Below are 12,799 nucleotides of genomic sequence, written 5' to 3' on the forward strand. Positions count from 1 at the left end.
TTAAGACAAGATACAAAGAGCTGCTTAGGGTCATGCAAAGGACTGTGGTGGCACAGTGGATTTTGCCCTCCACTTTTTGCCTTTGAACCCCTGAGAATCATACCACTGATTCTGTAATCCCCTTAGTTCTTAAAGCAATTTGCTATGTAGTATGGCAGTTACTGTTGGAAGGGAAAGAAGTTTAAAGCCTCTTTAGCTTAAAGAATGAGATTTCCAATTCTTTGGATTTTGGACATAGTGGCATGTGTCCTATCGTTGCAGTGTGCAGTGACTGAAGGCTTCCTCCAGACTTTCCTCAAAGGAAGAACCACTGAAATTGGAGGAAGACAAAATTGGAGGAAGACAATTTATGCTGAAGAAATATCCTCCAACCTAAGGTGTCATCTTCAGGCCACAGTAGGATGCATGACAGCCTATTACAAAACAAATTTTATATTTTTGTATTGTCGAATTTTGTATTTATATTTTTGTTCCTTCCTAATCTATAATTAGTGTAAGAGATTTCGAGGAATAATTCAGGCCAAAGAATACCACTGCAAAGTGCCTTCTTAGGAGAAGCACTTCATGTAATACAATAATGAATGTAACTAGCTTATTACATACTTCATAGAGTAAGTCACCAGTTCCTCTCCAAGTACCAGAAGCTCCACTCACACAGTCAATAACACAGAATTCTGCTCGGGTCTCACCCTGGGCCATTCACCTAGGCTCTGCCTGACCAGCAGGTACCAGTTGCTGGCCTGACACAGAAAATGAATTAGAACCAGAAACAGCAAGTAGAGACATAGTGCTGAAGGAGAGGAGGAGCCCACAATCATTGTTTCTGCCCCATGGTACTCACTTTACCCTTAGTTGGGTCTACCTATGGAAAGGCAATGAACCAGCCACACAGGAACAATGGAGGCCTGGAGAATTTGCAAGGGAAGAAGGGAGAAAATATGTCAGCCCTACCCAGGGCTATTTAAATCCAGCCAGGAGAAAATCAAAATAAATTCCATGGCTGATTCTTGGAGTGCTTTGAGAGAGCAAAATAGAGAGGAAGAAGATGCAAGTAGTTCAGAACCTTCTCCACTGTGGGGCTGAAGTTCAGGACCCGAGAGCACCTGGGGAGAGAGTATTGGCCAGAGGCCCGGCAAGCTGTAACAATATGCATTTTTGATCTTGTTTCTATGCAGGTATTCCCCTGACCCTTCGTATTGCCTGTTGACCTGTTAACTTTACCTTTAGCACAAAAAGTGGTCTTCCTTCATATGACTTCCCAACAGAAAACATGTGAACAAGATCTGAATGAGATTTATTCAAATGATGCATCCATCTCTGAATCTGAAAGGGAATTTTAATCATTTTCTTTTAGCAGAAATATTGATGAACTAAAATATGAAATAAAGTAAAAATATTAATAAATATTAAAATACTAACACACTAAAGTCAGAAGTAGAAAACCCCCTTTGTTTCCTATTTTATTGAAAGAATTATTTCAAAGTTTCTCATCAGAAGTGCAATATAAATTAGTTTTTTTGCTGGGATCTTTACATTCTTATGTACAAAATAAAACTAGCAAATACACAAGAAAGCATTTTAGTGGTACATACTTCTTCCAGTGAATGATATATTTCATAGCTGTATTCTGATAATGATCTACGATTCCTGGATAGTCTCCAACCACTTTGCTTTTCAACTGCTTTCTGTAGATCAGATATGAGGAATCTACATTCAAAAGAAAGCAACTTGAGTAGATACAGTGCATGGTAAAAATATAAACAAACATAGGAAAATATTATTCTGTCACCTTGTTTTAATGCAGTATCCCTATTTACAGCTTAGGTAACATTGATTTGATAATATTGATTTTGTAGCACCAACAGGAGTAGGATAGTTCTATGGGAATGTCAACTCAATGCATGGTAGCTGTGAAAAAGGCAAACGCTATGCTGGGGATCATTAGGAAAGTTGATAATAAAACTGCAAGGATTGTCATGCCCTTATATAAAGCCGTGGTGCGACCGCACTTGGAGTACTGTGTTCAGTTCTGGTCGCCGCATCTCAAAAAGGATATCGAAGAGATAGAAAAAGTGCAGAGAAGGGCAACAAGGATGATTGAAGGATTGGAGCACCTTCCTTATGAGGAGAGGCTGCAGCATTTGGGACTCTTTAGTTTGGAGAGGAGACGTCTGAGGGGGATATGATTGAAGTCTATAAAGTTATGCATGGGGTAGAAAATGTTGACACAGAGAAATTTTTCTCTCTTTCTCACAATACTAGAACCAGGGGGCATTCATTGAAAATGCTGGGGGGAAGAATTAGGACTAATAAAAGGAAACACTTCTTCACGCAACGTGTGATTGGTGTTTGGAATATGCTGCCACAGGAGGTGGTGATGGCCACTAACCTGGATAGCTTTAAAAAGGGCTTGGACAGATTTATGGAGGAGAAGTCGATCTATGGCTACCAATCTTGATCCTCCTTGATCTCAGACTGCAAATGCCTTAGTAGACCAGGTGCTCAGGAGCAGCAGCAGCAGAAGGCCATTGCTTTCACATCCCGCATGTGAGTTCCCAAAGGCACCTGGTAGGCCACTGCGAGTAGCAGAGTGCTGGACTAGATGGACTCTGGTCTGATCCAGCAGGCTAGTTCTTATGTTCTTATGTCTAGATCAAGGGAAGTAATAGTACCATTCTGTTCAGCATTGGTTCAGACCTCACCTGGAATACTGTGTCCAGTTTTGGGCCTCACAATTTAAGAAGGATACTGACAAGCTAGAACACTTCCAGAGGAATGAGACCAAAATGGTACAAGGAGTCCACCCAAACACAGGATTTGCATTCACCAATACTGCTGCTGCAGGGCATGAAAATGTGAATCATTCCCTGGACTGATAAGCCCCACCCGCAATACACTACTATCAACCACATCTTTGCATAACAAGTTCATCCCAAACACTTACTGATTGGTTCCCCACCCTGGGATATGGACAATATATACCCCAAACATTCCCTTCTCTCTGGACACAGTGGGTATCAGACTTCCCTCTGTGATATACCTCTGAAGATGCCAGCCACAGATGCAGGCGAAATGTTAGGAACAAGATCCACCAGACCACGGCCACACAGCCCAGAAAACCCACCAGAACCAGTTGAATCCAGCCATGAAAGCCTTCGACAAAACATAATTTATTGTCCAGCCCAGTACTGAACCAATCTGCTAATATTTCAGATCTTATTTTTAAATGAAGGGTTCGATCATATGACCCCCTTCTATCAAGTTTTCCTCCACCAGAAAAAAATACCTGCAATACAAACTGAAATGACACAAGAGTGTGTGATACCAACTCTACCCTTCTTCCTTCAAGGGCAGGGATGCAAGTCAACACCCCCTAGCACCTCAGGTCAGGGCCTGAATTATCTTCCTTGTTCCTTCTGCATGTTTACTTCCAGAGTTCAGTAGAACTCAAAGGCTTAACTACTGTTTTGTAATATTTTGTGGTCTTTTGTGGTCTTTTATTTTTGGATTTTCCTTTGGACCAACACAGCTGCCTATAATTTCAATTCGACAAAAGCTGTCATCATCAGAAAAAATGAAAAGGAATCATAGCTTAGTGGAAAGAGGTTGTAGGATCCAACATTATGTTTGTGCTAAGATGTTTAAAAATTGCATCAACAGAGTCTGTGCTGAGACCACACGGAGTCTTGGAAGGCTGTAAAGAAGGTACAGGGATTTTCATTTTCTGCAGCTCCAAGACTTGCTTACATTTCCAGTTTCCAGACTTCCCTAATTTCCCTATTAATCCTCCCCTTGTCTACATTCACTACTGTAGTGTTTTCATTTTTCAGCTAGGATATAATCCATGGATGATGTCATCTCAACAAGTAATAAAAGGGTGTGGCTCTCAATTGCGGCAGCCCGTTACAGAATGTCTTTCATCTTTTCAAGTGGTGCTGACCGAGTTAAACTTTTGGTTCTTAAAAGTTTATTTTCCTAGGCATTTTGGATTTGCATGTATTAGTAGGTCTTTAATGAATATTTATGTTTTAATAATATACAATATTTTTGTGTTTTGTGCATAAATGAATATTTTACTTAAAATCAAGATCATGCTTGAAGCAAATTAATAGCCCAAAATAAATATGAGGAAGTCTTGATTAAATCCCACAAATTATAATTTTACAAATGTCATTTTACATTTACAAATGACTCTTTTCTGTAACCATCAGAATTAAAGAGGAAAGGAAGTAACAGCAACATTTGCTACCAGCTCACCAGCCAAACAGCAAGTTGATGCCTTCTAGGAGTCTGAGGTCAAAACCTCAGCAATCTTCTCTTCGAGAAGACTTTGCACAGACTGTTTCCATTGGAGTTATGAATGTCTTCATGGCATTAACATGTCTTCATGGCAGGGTTCATGTTAAAAAAATAAGCAGCATAGAATGCTGCATTATTTGATCTACATAAAACTATCGGCCATATTTTAGAAGAGTAACAGGAGACACATGAAAGACATATCTGCTTGAGTTCATCTCCAGCATCAAAGTCCTGAGCAAGGTAAGTTTATTTATGGCCTATTACGCATGCAGGGCTTGCCCTATGGCTCTGTTCTTCGAAGTGAGTTTTTCCTGAAGTTTTCCTGAAGTTTTCAGTTCGAACTGGGGATTCTCTGGCTGCAAAATCCCCAGTTGATCCAGCTATCAGAAAGCCCAAGTCACCACTTCTACCAATGCTACTGTCAAGCAAAACACTTTGCTTTCTATTCTCAGAAAAGCAGAGGCGGGGAGACAGAACAGGGTGGCTGCCCCAAAAATGAAATGACTGGATATGAAAATGGATGGAAAATAGAAAAGTGAAGAAAAGGAAAGAGGTTTTGGAAGGTGCAGGGCTTCTCTGATCTGCGGTGCAGTGAGTTCAGGAGAGGGGGGGGAAATGTGTGCACAATCAAGAACTTGACCCAATGTATGCTCACTGTGGGGCAGAGAACAAGTGTATAAATGGCCTATGTGACAAGTCACTGGACATACAAGTTATTTTTTGCCTCCCATAAGAGAAACACAACTAATGCAACTTAAGATTTCCTATATTGTTTAAAAACATTGTTATGTAAAATGACAAGGTGCAATTCCTATTGAGTAAAGAATGAGGCAGAGGAATTAAGAATAATAATGGAAATGTGTTCCTTCTTGGTGACAGGAACCTGATTAGTGCATTCCAGTATATAATTTAAAAGCATGTGGGTGCTTGCCTCTAAAGTATACTTGAATGTGCAGAACAAGTAAAAATTAAGCAGACAGTAGAACTAGTGGCAATAATTATCATTTATCCAACAAATGAAATAGGTATGCATTCATTGAAGAGACATGATTCTCCATTCTAAAGGAGACTATCTAATTAAACTGTCTGCCTGTAAAAGCTCTTCGGTTCTTCCACTGAAATAACAATTTTGGGCAAAGTCTAGGTGCTCTCAAGCTATTTTAATTAAAAAGGGGCAGAAATAATATATGTATATAATTTATAGGTATATGTATATAATTTTTAAATTGTTATAAACTCATGGTACAAATCCACCAGCTGGACTTTCAGAAATTAAAAACAATGCTTACGTATATTGAATGTTTGCTTGCTGTAGGTAAGGCAGAAGAATTTTTGAGGTACTCCTTGATACACGTACATCAACAAATGCACCCTTGGAGATGTAGGAAATACTGCCTGGTTGCCACAGATCCACCTGTAGTGCAGGAACCAACCTGTAATTCATATTTATTCAGTCTAGATTGGGAACATCCATGAAATTAATATTTTAAAGGTCATCCTGTATTTTATGCATGAGCAGCATATATAACAAAAGCCTCAAAATAAAAGCCCCCCCAAAACCTTATTACTACTTTACATATGATTTATGTGGCTACCATAATTCAAACAGTGATTAAATATATTTTCAGCATTTTAATTTCCTGTATATAATCAATTTCCTGTTGGTTCATCAAAGCACCGTACGTTCACTGAAAATGATATCATGTGAAATCAGTTGCTTGTTGCTTTTTATTTCTAATCAAGAAAAACAGAGGGATAGGATACTGAACCTTTAGGATAAATTGCTACATCCCTTGCAAAATGGCATCCCTTGGAAAACGGGTAAGCAAAGGATCCGGAAAGTAGTAGAGGAATGTCAAAGCACATTGGAAACGAAGATGAAAAATGTGATGGTTGTATCCAGTCAGCTTTTTCACTGTATCTCAGCTAATTCTCTTCTTTGCTCACATGTGAACCACAGTATAGTGTTTTTGGTGGTCAGTGGGGACTTTTTCTCCAGTTAGATACTGAAGATGTGAAATCTGAGGTATAAAAGCTGAAATTTATATAATGAAATGAGGGCCAAACTAGACAAAGGCACTGGAAGATCTGTGAACAGATTTTCCTGCTACTTTAACTATAGAAATAGCAGCTGCGTAGAGTCCCACTTCAGATCAGGTTTTTGTGAACAGCAGGCTCTGTTTAATTCTTTCACCTCACATGGTTTCCACTGACACCTCCCTTGCTGTTTTTAGTCTTGCAAAGAAAAAAAACAGGTGCACATCTTTTTTTTTCTAAAGCAGACAACAGGTTTTCATTGGCAAAACTGCTGTAGTAGAAAACACCTCTTCGCTCATACACAGCCCCATTGCACCCCTTCTCAGCACAGATACCTTTTTGGGTTACTTTATCCAGGTGTAGAGCAAAGAATGATGAGCTGCGCAGATTTGCTGAAAAAGCATAATCTTGCAAGTTGCCAAGGGGAAAAGAAGCTGCAAGTATCAGGTACGATATAGTATAAATTTGCAACCAACTGATTATAATACACCTTTCCTCAAATTTTCACAGCTCCACCGGGTTTAAACATCAACAAGTTCACTCTTGAAAAGAGTCTCAAATTTTATTACATGAGGCGAAATTTCTTTGCCTTTTTCATCTGAGAAAAAGTGAGTATTAGTTATACGATAGGTGATTTATATTTACGATATAAGCCACAAGTGCCGAGAAAGTGCTTCTGGAAACACGTCTGCATTCTTCTGTCTAAAATATACCTTGAAGGCGCTTATAATTAAAGTAATTTGTATTTTATTGCTTTCCTTCAGCTCTTTAGTGGTCTGTTTTTTCCAATGCTTATAGATTTAAAAAGGCAGAAATGAGTGGCGGTTTTGTATGGTATTTAGAGGTGCTGGGAGAGCTGTTGCATTGTTTTGTCATTGAACAGTGCCTGTTTCCATGTATTTATGAAGCAGTTGAATACTATCTTAAATTACTGATCCCTCTAGGCCAGTAAGTCTCCAAGGTTTCTGGCATAGAAAGGCCTTTCCCACCAGCCTTGCTACCTATTTAACTGGAGAAGTGAAGGACTAAACTGGACCCTTCTGTATGCAAAGCAGGGTCCCTCTTCTCATCAGAATTAGGTGTTGTAATTAAAGGGCCATCATAAGTTCCGAGTCTTAGCAACCCTATGAATCAATGTCCTCCAAAACGTCCTATCGTTAATAGCCTTGCGCAGGTCTTGCAGACTGAAGGCTGCGGCCTTCCTTTATAGAGTCAATTCATCTCATGTTGGGTCTTCCTCTTTTCCTGCTGCCTTCAATTTTTTCTAGCATTATTGATTTTTCCAGTGACAGTCTTGCCACCCACTTTAAGAATAGTTCCTAACATTCTTCATTGTTTAGTTTTTCTTGATTCCTTGCTCTGTTGGCAAGTGCTGATCTCACATCCATCAACCTTCCTTGTTTTCATAACACTATAACGACCCTTTGGTCAGAAGTCCTGCCAGAACAAAAATCTTCAGCTTTTGCAACCTCATGAAAGGGCACAAAGGCCCTTCCTCCATATGATACCAAACTATAGAGCGTTTTCCTACTTACCTTCTGCCCCGCGCTACTGTAGCCAAGTAGTGCGGGGTCCCCCAGCACTCCCCACTACAGGGGCGGCAACAACGCTGCTGCTGTCGCGCCCCCTCAGCGGGTGTCATTCCTGGTGCTCTTCAAAACGGCGCCTTTTGATGACCCTGCGCAGAGCGCAGAGCGTGGGGTCGTGGGGAAGCCCAGGCGCGTGCCAGAAATGACGCGCGCTGAGAGTAGCACGTGGCCTAGGGGGCTATGAGTAAGTGGGGAAACGCCCATAGTCTATCAGCAATGCTATTTTCTTCCAAATGCTACAAAAGACAGTCTCACCTTAAATTGCTCAGAAAGGGCCTTCAAAGTCTTTACTGCTTCTTCATTTTCTGGAACAATTCGTACCACCTTATCCCTATGAAAGGACATTGAAAATAAACTATAAGGATTTCTTTTCAACCAGGGAAAAACATTGGATAATAAACATGCATATCCTTCAGATGGGAATAAAAATCTGTAGCTGATATATCACAGATTTGTATATGTGCTTTGTAATAATGAGGCCAGAAAGAAATGTTTAAATTGAATATGGATTAATTTTGCACAGTGAAGAATCAGGCAAAACAAAACTGTCTTTGTTTCCTTGCTAGCATGCTGTCTAAAAAGTGGATGAACTACAGTCTGCTTCCACATCACTCTCTTTACCACATTATCATCCTTTGCAACCTCTTTCTTCTGAGTGCAAATGATGCTGTGGACATCCTCAAAGGAGACAAAATACAGTGGGGTATATCCTACCAATCTGTCTCAATTTGGTGCATTATTTTGTCTTAAGGTGCATACGACCGGCAGAGGAGACCCTTGTATCAGTGAGATGTGCTCTGTATCACTTTTTGCTGAGGCTCAACTCCTCATCCATCCTGATTGGAAACTAGAATGTATTTAATAGTAATATAACTTTGCTAATATTATGAAGAGAAGGGGGGAGTTAATATTTCCCCATAACCTCTAAAAGTAGTAAAATGATGCTTCCCCCCCGACACCCCATCCTTTAAATGTATGATAATAAACATTAATCCCTCTCAGTAGCAACAAATGAGGAACCCTCCTTTTTCCTCAAGTGGGACCTAAATTGGTTTACATCATTCTCATCTCCTCCATTTTATGTGAGCAACAAACCTGTGAGCTAGATTGGGCTGAGAGTATGTGACTGGCCCATGGTACAGAGTGAGCTTCCATGGCAGAATGGAGATTCCAAACTAGGGCTGTTCCCGCATGGGCGGAATACAGCAACCCAGGGACGCTAAAAACAGCGTCCCTGGGGAGGGGTTCACACGGCCACCGCCGCATCTCAGCAGCGGCGGCCTCGCAACCCCGCAGCGGTGCGATGCCGCTGTTTCCGAATCTCACTCCCTGAGCAAGGTATTTCGGAAACAGAAGCTGGAAGGCGCCATTCCCCCCCCCCTTCCTGAATGCCTACCTTGTCTCCTGGCTTCCGGCTTGTCGCAGAGGCCAGAGGACACGCCCCCCCACAGCCTGCGACTCCAGAGCCGTCACTCCAGGCTGCGGGGGCATGTCCCCTGGCTTCTGCGATGAGCTGGAAGCCAGGAGACAAGGTAGGCGTTCGGCGATGGCACAGCCTGTGCGAAGGCTGTGCCACCACTTGCCGCCCTCCTGGGACTGTCCATGCGAACGGTCCCAGGGGGGTGCATCGGCATTGTTTATGCTGACGCACCCCCGCACCGTTGCGGTGTGGAAAGGGCCTAGGTTTCCCAGATCCTAATCTGACATTTCAACCACTACACAAGCTTAGCTTCTATTACAAACAGCACCCAGTCCTGAAACTCCCATTATCATCTTGAAGTTGGTGGCAAGACAGATGGACATAAAGATCCCTTCATTATTACAGATGCATTATAAACAGTCAGCCAAGTGACCTGTTTTGTTATGATGTTTGGTTTGAATAAGGATCATATGGGTAGGCAGATGGAATTTTTGTCTAGAGGCCCATGTGGCTCTCACCAGCCCTGTCCAAGTCTTTGCCTCTGCCTCCAACAGCCATTTCCTAGGAGTCTGGCTGGGCTGTGGCAATTGGTGCTTGGCTGGGTTGTGTGATAAGTGGGCCCAGTTGTATGGTGGCCACCATTCAATTGTGTTTTGGCTGCTGCAGCGGAGCCAGGCCAGGCTGTGTGGGTAGCAAGCTTCTGATACAGCCAGAAGTAAGCTTCAGTTGGTCTTCCATCATCAGGGAACATGACAGTGCAGGGGGGTAGGACCAATGTGGGGTAATGCTGGAGAGCTTCAGGGGCAGAGTCCAGCTGACCCTCGATTGTAAGGATGAGTTGGGTGTCATCAGTGTACTGATGGCACTGTAAACTGTTGCTCCGTACCAACTGAGCCAGGACTTGCTTGAAGATGTTCAATCGGGGATAGTGTTGCCAGCCTTCCGTTGCACTTCTGAGGTAACAATAGGTTGGCTTCCTGCAGCACCCCACACCTGGGTTGGGTGTTGCTTGGATACATCCTCCCCCTGTATATTACCTGCAGTCCCTGCCCTGGAGGAAAGAGGTCATCCAGGTCTGGGCTGTCACTCTAACTCTGGTGTCGGCGAGTCGGTGGACCAAAAGTTCATGATCTACTACATCAAATGCTGCAGTAAGATCTAATAATACCAGCAGAGTAATAATACCTGCAGAGCAGTCCCACCTCAATTCAATTGGAGCTGAACCTCATCCACAATGGTGAGTATCACCATTTCTGTCCCATGACCTGTATGGAACCCAGACTGGTAGGGTTCCAACACCTTTGCATCATCCAGGAAAACCTGTCGCTGTTCCTCAACTGTTCTCTCAATTACCTTACCCAGGAATGATACATTTGAAACTGGGCAGTAATTGGTCAGATCCAAAGGATCTAAAGATGGTCTTTTTAAGAGTGTATGGACTACTGCCTCTTTTATCTCTTCCCCCTGGAAATACTCCTTGCCCAAGGAAGAAGTTGATAATTTTCAGCAGGGTCCTGTAGCACTTCCTCACTGACCTTCACCAGCCGGTATGGGTACAGGTCAAGGGGACAAGTAGTGGATCAAATAGCAACCAGATACCTGTCGACATCAGTGTGCTTGCAAGACACTTGAGAATTAGACTGAATTTCTGTAACGCTAAATATCATTACTCTTTGCTAACTCAGTCCACTCACTTCTCATTGCAGTATTGTGGTGTTATTAACATTAAAAGTAATTCAATAAATATAACATCCTTGATCTCTGGGTGCGCAAAGAAGATAATTATACATTAATTGATTTTTTTCCTCTGTAGGCATTGCCCTTTTAAGAAAACCATAGAACAGGCTGCCCTGAGCGGCAGCTTTCCTGTAGACTTAGAGCCTGCAAGAAAGAAAGCCGGTAGCTTCCCTGAAACCACGCCTTAAACTTAGAGCCTGCAAGAAAGAAAGCATGAGTTAGTAAGGGGGACGAGGCTTCGTGACTCATGAGTAAGCGCTGTGGCTCCGCGCGCGTGCGTGTGTGACCTGTGTATAAGCCGAGGGGGGCATTTTTCAGCCTAAAAAAAGGCTGAAAGATTCGGCTTATACGTGAGTATATATGGTACAAATTGTAAACAGCAGAACTAATTAATCTTTAAATACAAGAGAGATTTTTTTTATTTCGTGCTGAAATACATAAGCACATCCCAAGTCAAAGCAGCAGAAAAGGTCATCAATGTAATCTTTGCAGCTTTGCTATTTATCTCCTGAAGGTGTATTCAAAGTTAATATTTATGAGTTCATCTGTCATTCAAGGAGATAAAAAGAATTATAGTGCAATTCTGAATAAAGATAAGTTGTTCTAAACTCACTGACTTTAGTGAACCTAGAAAGATATAACTCTGTTTAGGATTGCACTGGTCTTGTTTGGAAAAATGCCTTTCTTTACTGTTTGCTCCACCAGGATAACATCTGGAACTGACTTCCAGCGTCTTGTGGTAATCTACTTAATTTAACATCAGCCAGGCAAATAGCTCTAGGCCCAATCCCTATGATATTTCAGCCACCCACAGATAACCTAATTATGGAAGGTAATATATGAATTTGTGGTTTGAATTTTTTTTCAAACTTTGAAGCCTCAGGGAAACAATTTAGTGCCAGAAACAATCTCATAGTTATTTTGTCTTAAATAATATGTTGAGATTGAAGAGAGCAGATGGATTTTTTTTAAATTTACCATCAGTGCACCTTGTTATCAATGCAGAAAAATATTGTTTGGAAGGTGGTTTTTCACTTGTTGGGGAATGCATTCGCTTTAGATTCCCAGGCTCCCATTGATGGCAGATAAATTAAATAATACATGTGAGAGCTTGCGTGAATGGAGTGTCGATGTTAACTTTTTTTTAGTAACATGTGCTTGAAGAATTGGTTGTTTCCAAACAATTCAGGAGAAGTGTCCAGTAATATTCATCAAAGCTGGGCCCACCAAGGGTTCCTTTGTGTAAGTCTATGTGTGCTCTCATTCTTATTAATGGCAAATGAACTTTAAACATATTGTGCACATAAGATACAGCCTGCTTGTTGGATTCTGGATGCATCTGTTACAGCTCTGAAAGAGCAGATTGTTTAATGGGCTTTTTAAATGAATGTACAGGCACTTTAAAAGATTAATTTCACTGACAGTTTTATTTACTGCAATGTATACTGGTGTTCTGCCCTGACCTGGATGGCCAGGCTAGCTCGATCTTGTAAGTGCTCAGAAGGCTAAGCAGGTCAGCCCTGGTTAGTAACTGGATAGGAGACCACCAAGAAAATCCAGGGTGGTTACGAAGAGGAAGGCAATGCCAAACAATCTCTATTAGTCTCTTGCCTTGAAACCCCAATGTGGTAGTCATAAATTGGTGGTGATGTGATGGCATTTTACACACATATATTGTTATCCTATGCTTTTAATGAACGTTGTAATCAACTTTGAG

The 12,799-nt window shown here is 41.6% G+C and overlaps 1 protein-coding gene across 1 annotated transcript in view; it reads right to left on the minus strand.

Moving 5' to 3' along the window:
- The window catches only part of CPA6 (carboxypeptidase A6), a 53,116-nt gene that overhangs the window by 26,723 nt on the left and 13,594 nt on the right, over positions 1-12,799 (minus strand). The window contains exons 2-5 of the mRNA XM_048507365.1: positions 8,181-8,256; positions 5,589-5,713; positions 1,593-1,707; positions 1,222-1,323 (exon numbers count right to left, since the gene is read on the minus strand). Coding sequence (XP_048363322.1) covers positions 1,222-1,323; positions 1,593-1,707; positions 5,589-5,713; positions 8,181-8,256 — 418 coding nt within the window. The remainder of the gene's footprint in view (positions 1-1,221; positions 1,324-1,592; positions 1,708-5,588; positions 5,714-8,180; positions 8,257-12,799) is intronic.

Source organism: Sphaerodactylus townsendi, linkage group LG09 (genome assembly GCF_021028975.2).
Source record: "Sphaerodactylus townsendi isolate TG3544 linkage group LG09, MPM_Stown_v2.3, whole genome shotgun sequence".
In the NCBI taxonomy this organism is placed as follows: domain Eukaryota; kingdom Metazoa; phylum Chordata; class Lepidosauria; order Squamata; family Sphaerodactylidae; genus Sphaerodactylus; species Sphaerodactylus townsendi.